The sequence below is a fragment of the Eschrichtius robustus genome, chromosome 17 (assembly GCF_028021215.1).
Source record: "Eschrichtius robustus isolate mEscRob2 chromosome 17, mEscRob2.pri, whole genome shotgun sequence".
Taxonomy (NCBI): domain Eukaryota; kingdom Metazoa; phylum Chordata; class Mammalia; order Artiodactyla; family Eschrichtiidae; genus Eschrichtius; species Eschrichtius robustus.
Window position 1 is genome coordinate 67,562,743 of NC_090840.1, and position 25,110 is coordinate 67,587,852.

Consider the following 25,110-nt stretch of genomic DNA (forward strand, 5'->3'; position numbering starts at 1 on the left):
AGCAATTCTACTTCTTGGTGTATATCCAAGAGTAAAGAAAACATATGTCCACATAAAAAATTTGTATATAAATTTTCAAAGTAACATTATTCACAATAACCCAAAGGAAACAATGCAAATGCCCATCAGCTGATGATTGGATAAACCCAATGTGGAATATTCATACAGTGGAATATTATTTGACAATGAAAAGGAATGAAGTACCAATACATGCTGCAACATGATGAATGTTGAAAACATTATACTAAATGAAAGAAACCAGTCACACAGGACCACATACTGTATGACTCTATTTATATGAACTGTCTGTAAGAGGCAGATTCATAGATGTAGGAGGTAGATTCGTGTTTGCCTAGGGCAGGGGGAATGGGGAAGTGGGGGATGATTATTAATGGTACAGCATTTCCTTTGGGGTGATAAAGTATTTTAACATGGATGGTAGTGATGGTTGTACAACTCGATGTATATACCGAAAACCATTGCATTTTACATGTTAAATGGGTTAGTTGTCTGGTAAGTGGATACATATTAATAATATTGTATTATTATTATTATTAGTATCTTAATATATGCTAATAAAAGTGTAAAAAAAATTCTGGCAGCATCTGCTTCTTTCCTCTTGAGCTCTGTATCTCAATGTCCAGGCTGTGTCATGGGAAGGAAAGGCTATTCTGACTTAGGAGCACCGCAGGGCCAGACATCCAGCCCTGGCCCACTGTCTGCCTGCAATTGCATGAGTGATCCCAAGCAAAGCTGATGGAGGATCTGCCCAGTTGAGCCCCAGGCAACCCACAGAATACTAAGATATGATTAAATGGTGGTTGGGCTTTTTTTTTTTAATTTGTTTTATTAAAGTATAGTTGATTTACAGTGTTGTATTAGTTTCTGATGTAAAGCAAAGTGATTCAGTTATACAAACATATAATAGTTTGCATCTGCTCATCCCAAACTCCCAATCCATCCCTTCCACACAGCCTCCCCTGCCCTTGGCAACCACAAGTCTGTTCTCTATGTCTGTGAAGTCTTTTCTGTTTTGTAAATAAGTTCATTTGTGTCATATTTTACATTCCACATAAAAGTGATACCATAAAGTATTTGTCTTTCTCTTTCTGACTTACTTCACTTAGTATAATGATCTCTAGGTCCATCCATGTTGCTGCAAATGTTATTTCATTCTTTTTTATGGCTGAGTAGTATTCCATTCCATATATATGTACCACATCTTCTTTATCCATTCATCTGTCAGTGGACATTTAGATTGTTTCCTTGCCTTGGCTATTGTAAATAGTGCTGCTAAGAACATAGGGGTGGGACTTCCCTGGCGGTTTAGTGGTTAGGACTCTGTGCTTCCACTGCAGGGGGCGAGGTTCGATCCGTGGTTGAGGAACTAGGATCCCGCATGCTGCGCAGTGTGGCCAAAAAAAAAAAAAAAAAAAACTTAAAGAACATAGGGGTGCATGTATCTTTTTCAATTATACTTTTGTTTGAATATATGTCCAGGAGTGGGATTGCTAGATCTTATGGCAACTCTCTTTTTAGTTTTTTGAGGGACCTCTGTACTGTTTTCCATACTGGCTGCACCAATTTAAATACATTCCCATAAATGGTGATTGTTTTAAGCCACCAAGTTTTGGGGCAACTTGTTACATAGCAAGAGATCATTGGACCAAGTAGTGAGTCAAATTATTGTCTTAACACTGTGACTACATATTGATACTAAAATCAATCCCAGGCAAGCCTTTGTCCTAAGGAGAAGAATCTGGATAGGAATAGTATTATGCTTGATTTTAAGGGAAAATGAAATAAGGAAGAGCTAAGGGCTGTGGAGCATGTTTTAAATAGCTAGCTGAGCCGATCCAGGCAGGCCTGCCAACTGGTCTCTTGTCTAAAGCTCACATTGGCAGCAGCAGCTAACCAGCCATTTGTCCAGAGGCCAGGAGCTACTTAGCAGGAGCTCTAGAGGGCTGGCAGGTCATTTTTCTGGTTTCAAGAAGTGACACAAATTAACCCCTATCCACTTGTCCTGCCCACACCCTGAAAGGAAAATTGCTAAGCTGGAAGCGACAGAGTGGTTTGACAACAGAAGTGAAGGCCAGGCGTTTGTGTCTGTATCTTAAATGGAGTCTCAGTAGGGCAGAAACTCTTGATTCACCTCGTCTCCACACAGGGTCATTCTAAGGGGACCTTTTTTTTTTTTTTGGCCACTCTGCAGCATGTAGAATCTTAGTTCCCTGACCAGGGATCGAACTCATGCCTCCTGCAGTGGAAACATGGAGTCCTAATCACTGGACCACCAGGGAATTCTAAGGGGGTCATTTTTGATATACTCTAGGATAATGATGTGTAGCAGGGGAATGCAGAGAAACGAGTTTCATTTATCATTCAGCAAATACTGTTCTAGGACCTACCGTACTAGGAAACAGCTATCAACCACATAGACAGGGATCCTGGTCTCAAGAAGCTTATAGTTAAGTGAGCAGGCCATTTCCCCAGGGCTCTGAGAAGGCCTTTCAGGGACTCTGGGAGCCCTTAGAAGTGGCACGTGGTCTAGATTTGTGGGATGGGAGATTTCTTAGAGAAATAACATCTAAAACTGGAAAACTGAGGAAGCTCGTCTTCACCCTAAAATAGCTTATTTGGGGGTTTCCCTGGCAGTCCAGTGGTTAAGACTCTGTGCTTCCAATGCAGGGGACATGGGTTCCATCCTTGGTCGGGGAACTAAGATCTCACATGCTGCTCGGAGCTACCAAAAATAATAATAATAATAAATAAATAAAATACCTTATTTGAGGGTGAAAAGAAATGAGGAAGTGGTAGTATTCCTTATTTAGGCATTTTGTTTTCTAGATTCCTATCACTGATGCAGGCTCCCAGGTCTAACTCTATGTGGCTTTATTTTATGCAGTTTATTTCCAAGACCTTCCGGTATTCATGCACTGTTCTTTCAGTACCTTCCAACTGATGTGACATGTTCCTCTTTGTGGGTTTCACATCTTTTTTGCCATTTCTCATTGATATGAATATATTCTAGTTATCTATTCCTACAAAACAAATCACCTTAAAACTGACTAGTTTAAAACAACAATGATATATTATTTCTCCTGATTCTGTGGCTTGCAAGGCGACTCCTGTACTGGTTTCACCTGGGCTCATTCATACGGTTGCTGGAGGGTCAGCTGAGCTGGAGTGTCCAAGATGGCCTCATTCTCATGTCTGAGAGTTGGTGCTGGCTATCGCCTGGGCCTGTGGCCTCTTCACCTCCAACAGGCTACACTTGCTTCCTTACACCGCAGTCTCAGTATGGCATTCCAAGGGGGCAACGGTGGAAGTTGCAAGGCCCCCTAAAGCCTTGCTGTGGGAGTCAAATCATGTTGCCTCTGTTGCATTTGGTTGGGCAGTGCAATTCACAAAGGCAGCCCAGGTTCAAGGGAAGGGGAAATAGACTCAACCTCTTGATGGGAGAAGCAGTGAAGTCAATTGGAAAGAAGCATGAGGGGAGCTGATGTGGCCATCATGGCACATAATCTCCTATGGAATGTCAGGATTCTGTCCCTTGTGTTGATGTATATGTGGCAGTTGTCCCTTCCATCTTCTAAGGAGGGCCTGGTCATTATTATATTAAATATAATTCTTATGGCTCATACCAACTCAGCTGCTACTAAGCCTCTGAAAGCAGCCTAGTAGCTATTTCTAAGGATGGATTAAAGTACAGAAGAGGGTTCACTTAGGAAGAGGTCTAAATAATATTTTTTTTTGCAGATTTAATTTTTTTAATTGAAGTATAGTTAACTTACAGTGCTATTTTGGTTTCAAGTGTACAGCAAAATGATTCAGTCATACATGTATATATATGTGTGTGTGTGTGTGTGTGTGTGTACATATATATATACACATATATATGTGTGTATATGTATATATATATATACATATATGTATATATATATATATACACATATTCTTTTTCAGATTCTTCTCTGTTATAGGTTATTACAAGATATTGAGTATAGTTCCCTGTGCTATACAATAGGTCCTTGTTGTTTACCTATTTTATATGTAGTAGAGTGTATATGTTAATCCCAAATTCCTAATTTATCACTCCCCTGCCAATAAGATTTTAAAGTGAGTTCTGTTACAAGCTGAATAAGGTTTTTAATAAGTTCAGTTATATGCTAAAAGCTTTTATAAATACTCTTAGTTACTTCTTGAACTTTTGGCTAAGATCAAGTATGGTATCTGTTCTTATCAGTTTAGTGTAAATACTCTTAAATACAAAAGCATACACTTACATTCTTAGAATTTTTTAACAAAAGTTTTTAATGATAGCAATCCAGCGAAGGCAGTAGAACATGTATTATCTTCCTCATTTAATGTGAGTTTGGGGACGCTTGAAGTAGTGAAAAATCATGTCATTAGTTTGTGGCAGAGTTGTGTTTGAGTCCCAGGTGTCCTGCTTCCCAAGGCTGTGCTCCTTCCATGGCTTCCAAATAGTAGAACGCTGAAGATTCTGGGAAGAGTGGAGGTGAGTCATAGGAGTCCCCTTGTAGCTACTGGCACAAATTCAACACGCCCTGAGGAATGCACCATGATTAGTTAAGTTTAACGCTTTGTATATACATTGTCTTTTGTATTGTTAAGTTGTTTCATTCACACTCACCCTATCATTCTCACAACAGAAGGGCGAAGCTATCATTATACTCTTGAGAAAAAGGAAGGTTAAAAAAAGAAAAGTGGCTTGCTTTTCATCTCACAGCTACCAAGTGACCCATTCTGAATAAAACTTAAATCTTCAAATTCCTAGTTGAGTAATCTTTCCACAGCAGGATTGGGCTCTAAGTCTGAAAGCACTGAAAATGAACATCATATGAGTGGATATTGAGGTACGCAGGTTCAATTACCCACAAATGATATGATTTATAAACATGTGTAAAGTGCTCTCATTTGTATGACCCTGAGCAAGTCTCCTCCCCGCAACACTGAATGCTGTCATTCACTTTTTCTCATTTGGATGAGAATTACATTTTTCTCATATGGATGAAGAGGGGGTTGTATCGTAATAATCTCTAAGGTTTCTTCCTGCTCTAGAATGAAATGGTACAATTTGTGTTGCATACTATTGTTAGTTTGAGAAGACCTGAAGGTTTTTAAAAGAGAGAAATGAACTTTCATATAGAAGACAAGAACTCATCAGGAACAGTTCTAAAGGAAGATGATACAATGATTGTGACATTTTATGAGGTTCTGTTTTCATTGTACAAGGTTTCGTGGACAAACATGGACTCTGTCTATCCTGTTGGAGCTTATAATTGAGTAGGGAAGGTAGTCTTTAATCTGATAATTACATAGACTGTATAGGGAGCAATGGAGATCTGATAATGATTGAAATGCAAAGGATAAGGAGTTAAGTAGGCTTGAGGAGTAGAGGAATAGTCGAGAGAAGTGAGGAGGAATGTTCCAGGTTTGGGAATGACATATTCAAAGGCCCTGTGGTAGATGGGCATAATATGTTTGAACTGAAAGAAGCCCAGCATCTCTGGAGCACACGGTGGCCAGAGGTGAGAATGTTCCAAAGGGGATGGGGTCAGGGTCATGCAGGCATTATAGGCCATATAAAGGGTTTCGGTCTTTAGCCTAAAAGCAATGAGAAGCCATTAAAGTGTATCTTCAACAGGGGCAGGACATTTTCAGGTTCAAATTTTTAAAAGATCATTTTAATTGCTGTGTCTGGGCTTGGGTGCTTGAGGTTGGGTTGAGAACAAGAGGGGGTGCATAGTATAGTCCAATTAAGAAACCAGTGTAACTGTCTAGGTTAAAGGTGTTGGTATTTTGGGCCAAGGCAGTGGCAGTGCCAAAGATGGGAAGACTTAGACATATACGAGAGCTATCTGGGAGGTAAAAACCACAGTTCAGACTGATAGACTGGGTTGAGGAAGATGAAGGCATCATGGATGAAGCCTTGTTTTCAGGCTGCATGGTGGAAGCACTCACAGGCACAGGACCTCAGGTTTGGAGGGAAGAACCTGAGTTCAGTTTTGGGCTTGCTGATTTTGAGGTGTCTTTGGGATGTCCATGTGGATACAAAGGTCTGGGGTTGGGAATAGAGCCCTGGTCTAAGGATATAAACCTGAGAATCCTTGGGGCATGGATGGTAATTGAAGCCATGGGGATATAAGAACTTGCCTGAGAGACGAGAGAAGAGAGATATTTGGGGAACTGAATCTCAAGGGATTCCAGCCTTTAAAGTCCATGGAGATGAGGAGGCAGTAACCCACAATGGTCACTGAGAAAAGGTAGGAACAGAGGGAAACCAGTGCAGTGTGTGACATCCTTCTAACTGAGGGGAGTGCTCAATGGCATCTGATGCTATTAATGTCAACCACATGGGGGACCTACAAGATGTCCATCGTATATGGACACAAGGGAGAATGCTTGTGCCCCTAGTAGTAAAGGCAGAAGCTAGAGGAGTGAAGAGTGCATGGGAAGGTAGGTGTGAGACAGGATACGTGGGGCTAGGGGGGTTGTAAAGGAGTGACTTATGTAGTTGTCTTAGTTCAGGCTGCTTTAACAAAAATACTATAGACTGGATGGCTTATACGATAGACCCTCATTTCTCACAGTCTGGAGGCTGGGAAGTCCAAGATCAAGGCGCCAGCAGACCTGGTATATGGTAAGGCACCTTAGTTTGCAGAGGTCTTCTCATTGTATTATCGTCACAAGAGAGAAAGAGGAAGCAAGTTCTCTTCTGTCCCTTCCTATAAGGACAGTAATCTCATCATGGGTCTGTAGGGGAACAGTTTGCCACCCCAAAATGTCTCTTTGGTGTGTGGATTACTTCGAGCTGAAAACAATCAAGGCCCAAAAGACTCTGGAAGAACCTTTGACCTGTGACCTAACTGCCTAAAAAGTTTTAGATAGAGGACCTCTTCCAGGAAGGGAGCTATCAACATAGATAACTATAGTATGAGCTAGGTGTGTAGGCAAGGAGAAACCTGGCAAGTCTGTTTGTTAAAATTCCCTTCTGTGTCCCATTGTCTCTGCATGACACAACAAACATTTATTTACCAAACAGTTGCCTTTACATCTCCATGTGAATTGCCTTCCTCCCCTTTGAAGTCCTGAACCACTACCCCAACATCCTCTTTTGTCTTTAGCTGAAGGTAGTATTTAAAGTGAGGGTTTTGACTCTCTGACATAAATCACAGCAAGATCCTTTTTGACCCACCTCCTAGAGAAGGGGAAATAAAAACAAAAATAAACAAATGGGACCTAATGAAACTTCAAAGCTTTTGCACAGTGAAGGAAACCTTAAACAAGACGAAAAGACAACCCTTAGAATGGGAGAAAATATTTGCAAACGAAGCAATGGACAAAGGATTAATCTCCGAAATTTACAAGCAGCCCATGCAGCTCAATATCAAAAAAACAAACAACCCAATCCAAAAATGGGCAGAAGACCTAAATAGACATTGCTCCAAAGAAGATATACAGATGGCCATCAAACACATGAAAGGATGCTCAACATCGCTAATCATTAGAGAAATGCAAATCAGAACTACAATGAGGTATCACCTCACACCGGTCAGAATGGCCATCATCAAAAAATCTACAAACAATAAATGCTGGAGAGGGTGTGGAGAAAAGGGAGCCCTCTTGCACTGTTGGTGGGAATGTAAATTGATACAGCCACTATGGAGAACAGTATGGAGGTTCCTTAAAAAACTAAAAATAGAACGACCCAGCAATCCCACTACTGGGCATATACCCTGAGAAAACCATAATTCAAAAAGAGTCATGTACCACAGTGTTCATTGCAGCTCTATTTACAATAGCCAGGACATGGAAGCAACCTAAGTGTCCATCGACAGATGAATGGATAAAGAAGATGTGGCACATATATATAATGGAATATTACTCAGCCATAAAAGGAAATGAAATTGAGTTATTTGTAGTGAGGTGGATGGACTTAGAGTCTGTCATACAGAGTGAAGTAAGTCAGAAAGAGAAAAACAAATACCATATGCTAACACATATATATGGAATCAAAAAAAAAATCGTTCTGAAGACCTAGGGGCAGGACAGGAATAAAGACGCAGACGTAGGGAATGGACTTGAGGACACGGGGAGAGGGAAGGGTAAGCTGGGAGGAAGTGAGAGAGTGTCATGGACATATATACACTACCAAATGTAAAATAGATAGCTAGTGGGAAGCAGCTGCATAGCACAGGGAGATCAGCTTGGTGCTTTGTGACCACCTAGAGGGGTGGGATAGGGAGGGTGGGAGGGATACGCAAGAGGGAGGAGATATGGGGATATATGTATGCATACAGCTGATTGACTTTGTTATACAGCAGAAACTAACACACCATTGTAAAGCAATTATACTCCAATAAAGATGTTAAAAAAATAAATAAAGTGAGGGTTTTGGCCATTTTGGTGAGTTACTCAATTTCCCTGGGTCTCTCCCCTGTACATGTTATTAAACTTTTGTATGATTTCCTCCTGTTAATCAGTCTTATGTCAATCTACTTCTTAGACCAGCCAGAAGAACGTAAAAGGGTAGAGGAAAACTTCTTCCTCCCCATTAGGGCTCCACCCTCATGAAACAATCATCTCCCAAAAGCCCCATCTCCAAATTCTATCACATTGGTCTTTAGTGTTTCAATATGTTGCAGAAAGGGGGACCTCTTCTAGGGCCCTAGAGAGCCTAATAGGTGGACCCTCTCATATCAGATGTATTTTACGTGGAAATACATTTAGAGCATACTATGTAATTGTTGCCAATATACTGGACTCTTAAATCAGATCCTGTCATACTTCTGCTTGAGACTTCTCAATTATTTTCCATTGCACTTAGAATAGAATCCTCAGTGGGGCCCATAAGGATCTGCTGACCTGGTCCCTACCAATCCCCCCATTATGTCAGGGCACACCTATTTCCTTTCATACCCTCACATATCCCAAGATCTTTCCCACCCCTAGTCCTTGTGTTGCAGGAAGGGACCCCTTCCAGGGCCCGAGAGTGGGCTCTTGTCTAACAATCGGAAATGAATTGTCTGAGGAGACATACGTGCTGACAAAGCAAGAGACGTTATAGGGAAGGGGTGCCCAGGCAGAGAGCAGCAGGGTAAGGGAACCCAGGAGAACTGCTCTGCCACGTGGCTCGCAGTCTCGGGTTTTATGGGAATGGGGTTAGTTTCCAGGTTGTCTCAGGCCAGTCATTCTGACTCAGGGTCCTTCCTGGTGGCGCTTGCATCGCTCAGCCAAGATGGATTCCAGTGAGAAGGGTTCTGGGAGGTTGGGAGGACATATGGGCTGGCGTCTCCTCTCTCCTTGAGACCTTTCCCGAATTCTTCCGGTTGGTGGTAGCTTGTTAGTTCTGCATTCCTTACCAAGACCTCCTGTTTAAGATAACTCCAGCAAGTGGCTACTATCTAGCCTGGCCAGGGTGGGTGGTTTCAATCAGTGGTTCCCCTAACAACTATGTGAATTTTGGGAAGACACAAACATTCAGTCCATAGCAAGTAGTCTTCTTATTAGCCCAATGACTTGGGAAAAGGCAAAATGCCTTTAGGAAAGAAATACGAGAGTTTTTTTGAAAAGTAGGGTGGGGTTTAGTCAGGAGCTCCCTTTCAAGATGGCTAAACTGAATACAGTTTGCTAAAGCTAGAGTTTTGGATTGCTTTTTCAGTTTTTTTCTGATCGCCAGGAAAAAAATGCACCTTATTCACTTCTGAAGCAGATCCTCCTCTTGACAATTGCGTTTGGGGCGCCTGACAGCCACATCTGTCTGTCTGACAACCTTGCGGCGATACTTCACAGAAGCCTGGGATGGGGAATGTCAAATGAGTAATTTTCCTTTTGTGTAGGTTTCTTTTTCTTTCTCTTTCTTTCTTTTTTTTTAAATTGAAGTATAGTTGACTTACAATATTAGTTTTAAGTATACACCATAGTGAGTCCAAATTTTTATAGATTATACTGTTTAAAGTTATTATAAAATATTGTCTATATTCCCTGTGCTGGACAATATATCCTTGTAGCTTGTTTATTTTGTACATGGTAGTTTGTACCTCTTAACCCCCAAATCTACCTTTCCCCTCCTCTCTTCCCTCTCCCCACTGGTAAGGGTAGGTTTATTTATTTATTTATTTATTTATTTATTTCACTTTCTTCCTCCCAGGCTGATGAGCCCTGAAAGCACACTCCTGCAGCCCAGGGAAGAGGAAGGGGTCAAGTATGAGCGCACCTTCATGGCGTCTGAATTCCTGGATTGGCTGGTTCAAGAGGGTGAGGCCACCACAAGGAAAGAGGCGGAACAGCTTTGCCACCGGCTTATGGAGCACAGCATCATACAGCACGGTGAGTGTACGGGTCAGCTTTTGCTAAACCCTAAAATCTTGTGCTACAACTACAGGCTTTTACTTCTCAGTCATGGCTCTGTAAGTCAACTGTGCCTCTGCTTGGGCTCAGCTCGGCTTGTCGGCAAGCTGGGGGTCACATTCAGCTATGTGTTTCATGCCTTCTCATTCTGGGACTCAGAGTAAAGGAGCATCCACTCACTGGACTATATTGTTTTGACAGGTGAGGGCAGAAGCTAGAGAAGGCAGGCAGATTCTTGCAGTGTCTCCAAAAACTTCTGCTTGGGTGTGATTTAACATGACAGCTTCATGTCCAGCTGGCTATAGCAGGTCATCTGGTCAAGTCTGGATGGGAAGTAGATGGCTCTCGCAAGGTTGGTTGCGTTGGGAGAATGAAAATTTGCTGAACCATGGTTCAAGCTGCCACACTGAAGAAGTAGCCAAAAGGCCTTCATCAGATTTTCAGTTTTTTTTTTTTTAGGGCTGAACCATAATGCAATATAGTGTACTGTTCAGGAACTCTATTAGTTATCTATTGCTACATAAGACATTACTCTAAAACTTAATGGTATAAAATAATAATAAATGTCTATGATCTCACATAGTTTTTGTGGCTCAGGAATTTGGGAGAAGCTTAGTGGGTGGTTTGGCTTGGAGGTTCTCTTATGAGGTTGCAGTCAAGACATCGGCTGGGGTTACAGTCATCTGAAGGCTTGACAGCCTGGAGGATTTGCTTCCACAGTGGCTCACTTTTGTGCCTACCATACAAGTGCTGGTTCTGGCTGTTGGCAGGAAGCTTCTGTCCATTGCTCTATGGACTTCTTCATAAGGCTGCCTGAGAATTCTCATGACATGGCAACCTGGCTTCTTGCAGAGGGAGTGATCCAAGAGAATGCGAGACAGAAGCTACAGTGTCTTTTAACTGAGCCTTGAGAGTCACACACTGTCGTTTCTTCAATACTCTATTGGTTACCAGGTCAGTCCTATTGAGTATGAGAGAGGACTATGAGTGTGATAACCAGGAGGCAAGGATCACTGGAGCCAGCTCAGTTCTTAGAGGCTGGCTATTGCAAGAACATAGGCTCTGGAATCCCAGCTCCACCGGTGATTAGCTACTTACCTTCTCTCATCTGTAAAATGGGCATACCTGCATAGGTTGGTTGTAGGAGTACAGGAGGTAGATATAATGCACTTGGCTCAGTGCCTTGCTCTTAATAAGCGCTCAATCAGTTTACTAATATAGCTGCAAGGTGTAGGCTTAGAACAGTGAGGAAAGGGCTGGGAACCAGATAAGCATTTCCGCCTAGGAGTCAATATGAAAGGTAATACTTGAATCATTCTTACTGTAGACTCTCCTACCTCCACTTCTACACAGGCCTAGAATTTCTATCCCAGTGTTAGGGAGATAATAATGGAATTATTTGAAAGAAACTTTTGAAATTATTGGGAGCAGTGTTTTACAAACTGCAGATTGCAACCCTTTAGTGGGTTTAGTGAAATAAGTTTAGGGAGTCATTCCCCCAGCATTAAAAACATTTTTTTTTAGCACAGGGAAGTATATTCAATATCCTGTGATAAACCATAATGGAAAAGAATATGAAAAAGAATGTATAAATAACTGTCACTTTGCGGTACAGCAGAAATTAATACAACATTGTAAATCAACCATACTTCAATAAAATTTAAATAAAAAAACTACTAAGAAAAAAATTTTTTTTCCTAGACTAGACTAGACTCTTAGTACTCAAAGTGCGGTCCATGGACCCACAGTGTCACCTGGGAACATGATAGAAATGCAGAATCTCTGATCCTACTGAATCTCATCTACATTTTAGCATAACCCCGAGTGATTCGAATGCACTTTAAAAGTTTGAGATGCAGTGGATGGCATTTGACTAGAATAGAAATTTCAGAGCATAGTTTATGTAATAAGGTCAAGGATTGTTTTGCAAAACATTTATTTCAGTTAGATATACACTATATAAACATATGGCCATAGTCATGTGTGCACTGATTTGTAACATAAAAATTAGTACTCTGCATTGTGGTCAAATATTTTGAAAGCCCCTGATCTAGAAGCATTGGTTTGCAAGGCACTCAAGCCACTCAGTATATTCTGGGGTGTTTTCTCCTAACTGATGTTGCCACAATGGCACTCACAGCTGTTTATTGACGGTCTAGTATGTTTCCTGCTGGGCTATTGATTGAAGTTTGGAAGGTGGATAGAATTGTAAAATGCCAGTATGGTTCCTGGCCTTAAACAGCTTATAGTCTTGTAGAGATTATAAAACAGATATAGAAGCAATTTGAGAGCAATTGAAGTTGTAGGATATATTTTATTTATTGGTTATTTATTTTACACCATGTGCCAGGCACTGTTCTAGAGATTTTACACATTAACTTATTGAAACCTCTTAAACTCTTTGAGTCAGATATTCTAATTTTTGTTGTTGTTAAATTTATCTTATTGTGGTAAGAACACCTAACATGAGATCAACTCTCTTAACAAATTTTTTTTAAGTGTACAAAATAGTAACCATTAATTAACAGGGCAGGTATTTTTATTATCTCCATTTTACAGATAAGGAAACCAAGGCACCAATAGGTTAAGTAATTTGTATGAGGCCACTCAGGTGGTAATGTCCAAATGGATATTATCGCTAATAAGTGTGAACTCAGAATTGGTTGGAGTGACTGGGGCTTTCCACCATGAAAAATGGTGTGTTTGATTTAGAGTTAATGCTGTCATCTTTGCTCCAGACAGAACACTTGGTGATACCAAGCTCTAGAGAAAACCAGCATTTTATACTACCGTTTACTGACTGATAATGTACATCTCGACTTCAGAGAGAAGATAGAGGATGCCACAAATTGTTTCCAAATGATTTCCAAAGAGTGAGTAATTATACCTCAATTACAGTGTAATTATTATTATTTTTTTGGCTGCGTTGGGTCTTCGTTGCTGCACGGGTTTCCTCTAGTTGCGGCGAGCAGGGGCTACTCTTTGTTGCGGTGCGTGGGCTTCTCATTGCAGTGGCTTCTCTTGTTGCGGAGCACAGGCTGTAGGCGCACGGGCTTCAGTGGTTGTGGCACGTGGGCTCAGTAGTTGTGGCTCACGGGCTCTAGAGCGCAGGCTCAGTAGTTGTGACGCACAGGCGTAGTTGCTCCGCGGCATGTGGGATCTTCCTGGACCAGGGCTTGAACCCGTTTTCCCCTGCGTTGGCAGGCAGATTCTTAACCACTGCGCCACCAGGGAAGCCCCTACAGTGTAATTTTATAATGCTATAAATGCCAATTTTATAATGCTATAAATGCCATAACGTTGTGATGTAAAGGATAAAATAAGGAATTATTGTTAGCAAATCTTATCCACGGAAGTTTGTTTTCCCTGGTTTTAGGAGGATTGAATATTCTCTATATACAGAGTCAGAGTTTCCAAGGGAGTTCCAGTTTCCCAGCACAGCAACTCATTGCTAGATCACAGATTCTAACTTTGAGTTATGAAAACATGGCCACCACATATGTGTACGTTAGAGTTAATGATAAATACCAGCTAGTATCTTAAGCAGAGCTCTGAATTGTCCAGCTAATAATTAATTTCATAAGTTAAACATTAAAGAAAGTCAGCCTCTAGGCTTTGAGCAAAAGGTTGCTGGATAAAAGTGGTTCCCTAGCTTGAAACCAGTAGGCATAAAAATCAAGCCCACTTATGAAATCCTAACCAGCTTCATTTATGAATGGTTAATGGTGCTCTGTAATCAAGACAGAACTTGTTAGCTGAGTAATTAACTTGCATGCAAATGTATATGTGTGTGTGTGTATATATATATATATATATATATATAATGATATTATTATCATTATTACAGTTTTACAGCGAAGAATTCTTGAATTCAAAGCCTTTAAGATACTTTTCCAAGGTTGCATAGCTAACCGGTAGCTACTAGGCATTGTGCCTTAGCAAGGAGTTTCTGGTGGTCCAGGATGTATGTAATCGGGTGTGGCTGCCCGGCACTGTGGAATGAACATGGTCTTTGGAGGGAAACAGGCAGGATTTACATCCCAGCTCCTTTACCTACTGTGTGACCTTGTCGACATCTCAACTCTTCCATTCCTCAGGTTTTAGAATTTATTAAATTAAAGTCATATTATATACCTTTGAGAGTTATGTTTGGTGGGTTCGTTGGGTTTTTGGTTTTGCTTTTTGAAATCCTAGGACTACCCACATGTACTAGAAAGACTCAACATATGATTGGACTCGTGGCTAAGATTTTTTAATCTTAAAAAGACACAGAGAAGGATCAGCAAAGGAAAAAGACACATTGGGTGTTGTCTGGAGAAATCCAGGTGCAGGATTCCTCTGTTCTCCCTTCCAGGGCCAGGCAGAACTGGTTCCTTCTTCCAGCAGGGACGTGCAGTAACACGTGTACAATATCTCTGCCCAGGGAAACCCACTTGAAACTCAGAGGGCAAGATTTTTATTGGGGGCTGCTCACAGAGGTATACTCTGCCTGCCCAGGCAGCCACATTCCCTGCCTTCCAGGCTCTCAGAAGGAAAGCACGTATTCTCCATTAATTGCAGTGTTTGTGCAAACAATCTGGGCAGGCTGGTACAGCAGAATTCAGTGTCCCAGGTAAGCGAAGTTGCCTTATCAGACGGTAACTCAGAGAACCTTTCAAAAGCCAAGTTCCCAGAAGCTAGCCACGGGCCGGCCGCACAAGCAGGCTTTTCTGTTTCAAGGCTGCTATGGTAACTCTTTCCTGCACAGAGCTGCTGTGAGAATTAAACGATGGAGGTGGGCAAAAGCTTTTAGCAGAGTCTACCTCTTATGGCCATCACATGCCAGCTATTGTACTTGACCTGATCAATTCTAAATAACAGTTAAAATGTACAGAGTCCCTACTATATGCCAGACACTGTTCTAATCACTCTATTCATTTACTCCTTTAAATAACTCTATGAGTTAGGTATCATAATAATTCTCATTCTTAAAATGAGGTTAAGTAATTTGCTGAAGACAAGAGCTAGTAAATGGTGGATTCAAGATTCACATCAAGGCAATCCGGCTCTTAATCAGTAAAGAAGATTGGATGCTAATTGTAACCTCCACTAGACTAGGAAAAAAATTCTCAACTTTTATTGCATCAGCCCACACAGCCTGTCAGATATTGCAACTATAATCATTGTTAGCTCATAAAATATTACAAGATTCCTTTATCGCAAACAATGACCGAGTACCTTGAGATTTTTGTGTGACCTTTGCAAAGGCGATGAACACATTTCTTTACTCACGTAAATATCTCCCTCAACTGCTGAGCTGCTCTCCAGCTATCTTATCCTTAAATGGAGGGTAACAGACAGCAGAGAGTCACGTGGGTAAATTGCTCACAGCTGCAGCAGCTGACCCTGGATAATCAGGCTACCGCTGCTGTGTCCAGGCGTATAATTTCCTCTTTTAAAGATTTAGTCAGAGCACTTTAACAATTTCAACACTTCATCAAGCCCTCTTTCTTTTTCTTTTGTTTTTGAAAAATATATTTATATAAATTTTGCAACACACAAAGCAGTTTTCCATGTATTATATTTTTAATCCTCCCAGCTGCTTGAGGGTAGTTTTGGTGATCCCATTCTCCAGTGGAAGACAGTAGCTGAGACATTCTACCTGGTAGCCATGAAGAGAGCATTTGGGATCTTCTGCAAAGGAAGTTAGGTGCCAGATCCAGACAGGAATTAACCCCATCTTCTCAGTAATTAAGAGCACTTGACAGAGTTCAGCCCAGCCTGGAATAGCCTGGCCAAAGAAAAAGAGAGGGAGGGAAGGAAGGATGGGAGGAAGGAAGAAAAAAGGCACTGATGATTGAGGAGTTTGCAACTTGCCCGAGACCATATGATATTACAGAAAGAAGTTATTCTGACACTTGTTAAAATGGTAAGGAAGACTTTAAGAATAGTGCAATAGGAGTATTGTAGCAGGGGAGGGAGATGGGGCTCAACTCCAAGTACAGCAAGGACGAGTGGGGATTTATAGCCATGGAACAGGGTGAGGGGGTCAGTGGATGGAAATTGATTCCTGGGAGACACCGAGGGCAGGGGGATTTTGAGGCCAGGGACTTAGACGTCAAAGATGGAGGATGAGGAACCTGATAAAATAATAAGAGTGATCAGATATCACGATTTGGGGGATCCTGACTTAGCAGGATTCTTTGCTAAGGCTGGGCTGGGTAGGTCAAATCTGGCTGAGTCACATGCCTACCTCTTGACCCTGGGTGAGCAGGGCCCTTTGACTGACAGACTCGCCAAGTCGGGGAGGGGCATTCTTCCACCAAAAAAACATTTTTTTTTGGAAGTTCTGTTACCACAGGATAGGGGCCAAGGTCAAGGCCTAGTAGAAATGAGGGCTCAGGGACTTCCCTGGTGGTCCAGTGGTTAAGAATCTGCCTTCCAATGCAGGGAACGTGGGTTCCACCCTGGTCGGGGAACTGAGATCCCACATGCCGAGGGGCAAATAGCCCGTGCTCTGCAACTACTGAGACCGCGCATTCTAGAGCCCCAGCGCCACAACTGGAGAGAAGCCTACACACCTCAAGGAAGAGCCCGCGTGCCACAACTGAGACCCAACGCAGCCAAATAAATAAATAAAAATATTTTTTTAAAAAAAATGTAAATGAGGGCTCAGAGAAACCTGCCTGAAGTCTGGAAAGGAGAGAGTCTTTGTCAATGGCACCCTACCCTTGCTTGCCTGCCCTTTCTTCCTCCCCATCAAGACTATCCTCTCCTGCTTTTGCTTTTGTGGTAACTCCTCGCCACCAACAAAATTAAGATTTTTCTATTACAGGTGGTACCCAGTATCTTAGTGTTTCTTTACCCTTAGCTGGAACATAAGTGCTTTGAAGACAGAGAATTTGTTTTCGGGGAAGTTCCTGGTGGTCCACCGGTGAGGACTCCGTGCTTCCATGGCAGGGGGCACTGGTACGATCTCTGGTTTGGTATCTAGATCCTGCATACTGCTCCGTGCAGCCAGAAGAAAAAAAAGGATTTGTTTTCTTGTCTCTGTATCCCCCATGGCTTGGCACTTATATATTAGCTACTCAGTAGAAAATGTGTTGAACGAATGAACGACAGTAGTGACCACTTTTTGAGGATTTGCCATTTGCCAGGCACAGAGCTGGGTGTTTATACCAGCTAGAGTTCTTTGAATATAAGCAGCCTCAATCATCATTTGCTTCAAATATATGGCAGAGCTAACTAATAGTTAAAGCACTGGAAAGCCAAGCTGCCTGGAGAAGAACCAGAGCAGCTCTTGGGGATCCAGTTGCCAGGAACTAGTGATGAAGGGCAATCCCTCTCAGACACCTACAGCTAAGAAACCAGTGCTAGCTGTTTTCTGCCTATGCTGTCCCTCTCTCCAGAGACTAAACTCTAGAGAACAACACTGATTGGCTGAGTCTGGGTCACATGCCCACCTCTTGCCCCCGGGATAGGCAGGGCCCTTTGACTGACAGACTAACCAAGTGGTGGTGGGTCAGGTCATTGTTCCACCCAAAGAAAAAAAAATTTTTTTTTGAAAGTTCTGTTACCACAAGGCAGGCTGGGCAGGCGAAAGCAACAGATAAGCTGTCCTTTCCTGCTGTTAGTTCATTTAATCCTCCCCCTAAATCAATTCACTTGATATTATTTTCCCTGTTGCTTTAGATGACAGTATTTAAGCATTTGCCATGAGCATAATCATTCTTAGCTCCTAAATGTTATACTCTGAATAGAAGAAAATAAAGATCGGGTAGGATATTTCCTCAACCTGCTTTCAATAATTAATATTTCAAGTGTCATCTTTATCAGCAGCTGTTATCTACTGTAACTTTTTCCTTTCTCAATTTAAAATTTCTGGGAATTTTCCTACTGTGCCCTCTGATAGGCTTTGGCTCTGTTTTACTTTTTATTATAGCTGAATCCAAAGCAGGAAGAAAAACGGACACAGCCAGCATGCTGTTACAATGCAAACAGAAGGAAACAGGTTTCCTTGGTAAAGTCACAGGCTAATACTTTGGCACACAATATAGTATTGGTTTTGTTGAAGGACAACAGGTCTGTAGCTACACAAAGACTTGACTTTTAGAAAGTATGAAAGGAGTGAGAGATGCCTCATCTTATGTAATCTTCCAAAAGAAGGGTGTTATGTGAAAAGAATAGAGGTCTTTTGTGAACAGTGTCATAACTGTAAATATTTCTTTCCTTAGTTGACATCAGTATAGCTTTTGTCAGGTGTCCAGAAACTGATCCTCTAGATACAGACTGTGGCTCTGTAGCCTGGGCCCCTACCGACTCCTGCCTTGCTCCTGACAGCTTGTGGGCCAGTGGCCGCTGCAGTACATGGTCTTCAGTTTGCCCAAATGTGACCTTGTTAAAGCGGCACAAGGAAGCCTTAAAACACATGCACACAATCTCTGTGCAGTTGAAGTTTATGGCCTTACATGGTAATTTAAGGACTCAGCTGGGTTTCGGTGGTCATTTTTGGAGGGACATGGAGGCTGGGGTCTCAAGTTTATTAAAAGAACGATATGTCAGGATCTCCTGGGTGGAATGGACAGTTCAGACTGCTGATTCTGATGTGCCCCTTCCCTCTCCTCCTGGTCAAGAAGCACGGTGGTGTTCACTCCTGGTTACTGATGGACATGAGCTTGACCACAGCCCTCAAGGGGCGATTGGGGGCAGTGGGGGCAAAAAGTTAAGAGGTTCTCCTTTAAGGACAGACTGCCTCCATTCTCTTTTTTCTAGCTCTGACCCTGTGTCAATCTTGAGGGAGCTTCTTTCTCAGCTGGGAGGCTAGGAGTTTGGGCAGGGATTCCTGTGTGGGACCCAGGCTCTCCTTGAGCACTTATGATGATTATTCTCACAGCCGTTTCATCTTTGCCACACTGAGGTCCCTCTTAGTTCTTCCTCTAGAAAATCTCCCACCCGCCACTTAGGGCTCTCGAGTCTTAGCCACTCACTTTAACTCAGTTTTTCTTAGCTGATCCGTTTGTCTCAGGCAGTGTGACTGGGTTGTCTTTTGTGTTCCGGCCTATAGTCCTTTGGAGACGCTCCTTCTTTCTATCTGCCTCCGCCCTGCTCCCTCGTCCCCTCTTCTGCCAGAAATGGATCAACAAGCTGAAGTCTGTTGATACCATGGCGTGATTATTAGGTATAAAACTGACCATATGTAAAACTACAGTGAGGTATCACCTCACACTGGTCAGAATGGCATCACGAAAAAGTCTACAAATAAATGCTGGAGAGGGTGTGGAGAAAAGGGAACCCTCCTACACTGTTGGTGGGAATGTAAATTGGTGCAGCCACTATGGAGAACAGTATGGAGGTTCCTTAAAAAACTAAAAATAGAATTAACATGTGATCCACCAATCCCACTCCTGAGCATATACCCAGAAGAGGAAAACTGTAATTTGAAAAGATACATGCACACTGATGTTCATAGCAGCGCTATTTACAATAGCCAGGACATGGAAGCAACCTAAGTGTCCACTGACAGATGAATGGATAAAGAAGATGTGGTACACACACGCGCGCGCGCGCACACACACACACACACACACACACAGGAATATTACTCAGTCATAAAAAAAGGATGGAATATTGCCATTTACAGCAACATAGTTGGACCCAGAGATTATCATACTAAGTGAAGGAAGTCAGAGAAAAACAAGTATTATGTGATATCACTTATATGTGGAATCTAAAAAACAATACAAATGAAATTCTTTACAGAAAAGAAACAGACTCACAAATAAAGAGAACAGACTTGTGGTTACCAAAGAGGGAAGAGGTAGAGAGGGTAAAGGATAAATTAGGAGTGTGGGATTAACAGATACACACCAATATAAATATATAAAATAGATAAGCAATAAAGATTTTCTGTATAGCACAGAAAACTATATCTTGTAATAACCTATAATGGAAAAGAATCTGAAAAAAAAATATGTGTAACTGAATCACTTTGCTGTACACCTGAAACTAACACAATATTGTAACTCAACTGTACTTCAAGTAAAAAACAAAACAGGACTTCCCTGGTGGCACAGGGGTTAAGAATCTGCCTGCCAATTCAGGGGACACGGGTTCGATCCCTGGTCCTGGAAGATCCCACGTGCCACGGAACAACTAAGCCCGTGAGCCACAACTACTGAAGCCCGCGCACCTAGAGCCCATGCTCCGCAACAAGAGAAGCCACCGCAATGAGAAACACTTGCACCTCAACGAAGAGTAGCCCCCGCTCACCGCAACTAGAGAAAGCCTGCGTGCAACAGCGAAGACCCAGTGCAGCCAAAAATATAAATAAATAAATTTAAAAATTTTTTTAAATGAATAAAAAAATTGTAAAAAAAAGACCCAACCATATGTAAACTCTGAGCAATGTGACTATAGAACAGTATTAAGTTAAAATTTAAGAAGGGATTACACACACACACACACACACATCCTTATTACAGTTGGAAAAATACTTTTATTAATATCATAAGCAATTTTAATCTAAAATGGAGAGTAATCTTTTTGTAAAATTGCTTATATATATTATTTTTAAACTGACATAACATTTTTAAGTCTCTAACATTTTATCTAACTTTATTCTGAAAAGGTCCCCTTCACTTTCTTCCTCTCTGTCCCAGTAATGACATTTGACCCAACAAGGAGCCCAGCCCCTCTCCTCTCTCCTTCCACCCGAGGAAGGCCTGCATATCAGAGTCTATATTCCTTCCATTTTATTTTAGCCACTCCCTTAGCTGTGGCTTAGGTTTCAGTCTGATTGGAAATGACCAAAGCCACCAGGCCAAAGAAGGGGGTCTGGGTATTGGTTTTGGCCACTGGCAAAACCACTCCTGTCTCTCTGAAGTCCTCTTCCACAGTTGCTGGGAGCATAACCTCAAGCAAGGATTCCTGTCAAGTGGGAACATAACGTACTTCCTCATCAAAATGAAGGAAATAGGATGGGGAGATAGTGTGTGTGGGGGGGTGGAAGCAGACAGCGATACCAACAACCTTTGACCACTTGGCTGTCAGGAGCTCAGGATAAGACTTATCTTCTAGGACAAATGGCTCTCAAAGTGCTACACGTAAAGGGATGAACTTGTTTGTTGGTTAGCTGATCTGTTCCTATGAGGTACCAGCCTCTAGACTGATCCTATTTTCCATGGAAATAGGATGAAAGGCACAAATGCAATCCATATATGTAATTTTAAATTTTCTAATAGCCGCAGTGAAAGTAAAATGGAACAGGTGAAATTAACCTTAATAATATATATTTAACTCATTATCTCCAAAATGTTATTTCAAAATATAATCAATATGGAAAATAGCAATCAGCTATTTTGTGTTCTTTTTTTTCATATTCAATCTTCCAAATCCAGTGTGTATTTTACACTTATAGCTCCTTGCCACATTTCTGGTGCTTGTCAACCATTCTGGAGAGGAAAGGTCTAGACCTTTTGGAAACCAGCACAGAGTATGGTGGTATCCCGGTGAGTGTGTATTCCATTTTTCAGCCCCTTAGCTCAGAGATCTTTGTTGAGATCTTTGTTCCCCGACGGCTGAAATGCCTGAAAGTTTGTGTTGAGGAAGCACCTTGGTATCTCTATTTTGCTGTACCAGTTTGGACACCCGAGTAAACCTGGGTGCCAGCCACACAAGTTTCTGGAATGGCAACAATTCTTCTCTCTCTCTCTCTCTTTTTTACTTTTTTTCCTAATTTTTGCCGTGCGGCATGTGGGATCTTAGTTCCCCAACCAGGGATTGAACCCATGCCTCCTGCAGTGGAAGTGAGGTGTCTTAACCACTGGACTGCCAGGGAAGTCCCTCTTCTCTCTTCTTTAGCTCAGTGATTTCACAGTCATGTTTTCTTTTTTCTCTGATTTTTTAAATATTTCCTTTGATTAAATATTTTTAATATTTCCACAAGTCAGAAATTGTTGACTGAGATCATTTGGAACTCAGCAGTTCTCTTTTTGCTCAGAATGGGCTTATCCAGTATACGAACCCAAATTCAGGAGCCCTTTCTTAAATTCCTAGTCTTTGTCATGGGATCCTTTGGATTTTTGCTGACAGCAGAACAATATTATTTATTCACGGTGCACGGGCCTCATTGCAACCCTGTCTTCCAGAGAGCTGTGGCTTCCCATATATTTATTAATTTCACTTGCTTTGGTTAAAAGAAGTTTTTGTAATTTATTTTCCGCAGATGGAAACACTGAAACCCAGGGATTGTCCACAACCACTTCTGTCACCAGGGAATCAGAGCCGAGCTGCTGGAAGGCATATCTTCTGCCTGTAAGACTTTCTGTCTAATCAGTCTTGGCTTCTGAGTAAAGCATAGTTTGTTACAAGGTGTGGGCTGCAGATAAACAGAAAGTGTTTGTTTTTTAAGCCTTTGATTTCTGTGTCCAGACCTGAGTTTGGAACAATAACAGAATTGTGTTTTGCTACAAATAAGAGAAAATGTAGTAATGCCTGCTTGAACAGAGAGGTTCCTCTTTATTTAGGAAGAGTCACCTTTCCCAGAGATTTCTACCGACATTACATGGGCCAGATCTGTGTCAACATGGACTTGTTCGCCGGATGGCAATCAGTGAATCTAATGCTGTTAGCCAGGCACACTGCTGCCCTGTACAAATAATAAAGGAGGAAGAAAGGGAAAATGGGTTTTGGACAAGCAGCTAGCATTGTCAGCCACAAGGACAAATGTCTTTTTCATTAAGTAACTAAGTGACCTTCCCTCTGAAACAGGGGCTTCCAAGGAACGGTTTGTTTCCTCTGTCCTCACACTGAGCTCCTGGTAGCTCTAAGGTAGATTTGAAGCAGGTGGACGTACAAATGTTAATGTCTTAGTTTTGACTGATGTATCATGGTTATATTAACATCAGGGGGTGCTGGGTGAAGGATATATGGGAACTGTCTGTATGATCTTTACAGCTTTTTTTTATAAATCTAAAATTATTTTAAAACATAAAGTTTACTGGGAAAAAAAGTAGGTGAGGTGTTTCCTATTTTCCTTTTTTGTTTAAGATGAGTACAAGTATAAATAATATAGAAATATATGGAGACATTTTTTTTTTTAAAGCTGCTAAATCTCACCACTGACATCCTCCTTTTCTGAACGTCTGCTTCTTCCTCCTTCAAGGGTCCTAGTCTCTCCGGTCTCATATGGAACACCTGATAAATTACTGTACACTAAAGCACCCACAGGTTATACGGGTTACCTTTCTGGGAATGGTAAGAAGTTGTCATCTGGGAATAAGGCTTTGGTGGGCTTTCACAGCTAGTGGTTTTGAGTAGGATTTATTCTGATACCTCCAGCATCACATTGGATGTCCTTCTCTACGTTGTTGGCCGTGCTGAATTTATCTGGTTTAGGTAGGATGCCTTCTTTTCCCACAGACCACCTAGAGTTGCTGCCAGAAGCTTTCCTTACATAGGTGAAGTCTGAAAAGGATTAGGAAGGTATCCTTTGGGCACTGACACCTGGGTGGGCCCTCAATTGGAAGCCCACACATGGCTAACATTAATTGAATGCTTCTATGTACCAGAAACTCTAATAAGCCTTTTACCTGTGTTGTTTCATTACCTCTTCAACTCATTTTACGGATGAATAAAATTGAAGTTCAGGGACGTTAAGTAACTTAGTAAAGAGTGAAGCCAGTGTTCAACCCAAGACCATCTGTAGGCAGAGGGGTGTTTACCATGCTGTTGCTTTGTCCTTTTAATAAGCAATTCCAAGGTAATCAACATTTTACCCTGGTGAAGAATTTTGTAGAAAACATGCCCAGCCAAATTGTCTTCTGTTACCTGGCGACAGAAATAAATGAGGAAAAAGCAGACTGTTTTCTGGTGTTTGTAAGCTCATCTGCCTCCTTGTTTGGCATTATTATGGGACGGGAGACAGTCTAGTGAGGAGATTAAGGGATGGGGTTTCAGAGTTAATCTGTCAATGCTTCTGTCTTGGATCTTCCAGTTAATGACTATGGGACCTTGGGCAAGTTGACCTTGTGTAATCTCATCTGTAAAATACGAATAATTATAATAGCTCTCTCTGCTGCTTTGAGAACTGAATGATATAATCATGCCATGTCTACCACTTAGTGAATGTTAGCTGATTGCTACTCTTATTATTGTTATCATCAATATATCCTCATCATCAGGTGCCTTGGTGGGTAGAGATTAATATACGTTTAATGGCCTCATCCATTGCTGGTCTTAATATCTTATACATACTCTATGCTGAATATATACTTTTAAAAATAAATCAACACTGAAGGCCCTTGGATTTATGCCAACAATTCCAAAGGCTCTAGAACAGAGTTACAGATTTCTTTCACTGAATTATGCATATGAAGGATTCCATTTGCCAGACAAAGTAAATTTATTTTCAGACCTCTCTGCACTTACAATATGAATTAGTCTCTGAAAAACAACTTCATTTTTGAAAAACATACTCTCTGTTCTGAATTTTATCACTAACAACATGAGGTTCTAGGCTTTGGAATGCACCCAGCTTTTATTTAAAGACGCATAGAGAGGAATAAAATATAATTTGACCTTCCATCTTTTTATTACCTTTACTCTTCTAGCAGTAAGACACAGAAGCAGCAGAAACCCGTACAATTACAATGTCATGTTTTGATTTTCGTCTTTTCTGCAATCTTACTGAAGTTATTTGGATCCTTTTTCCTCTTTTCCATCTCCTTTCCTCCCTTCAACCAATTAAATAAGTGTAAT

The 25,110-nt window shown here is 41.4% G+C and overlaps 1 protein-coding gene across 3 annotated transcripts in view; it reads left to right on the forward strand.

The window, feature by feature from the left end:
• The window catches only part of DEPTOR (DEP domain containing MTOR interacting protein), a 148,079-nt gene that overhangs the window by 60,127 nt on the left and 62,842 nt on the right, over nt 1-25,110 (forward strand). For all 3 annotated transcript variants that reach the window (XM_068525539.1, XM_068525540.1, XM_068525542.1), the window contains exon 4: nt 10,175-10,353. In XM_068525539.1, coding sequence (XP_068381640.1) covers nt 10,175-10,353 — 179 coding nt within the window. The remainder of the gene's footprint in view (nt 1-10,174; nt 10,354-25,110) is intronic.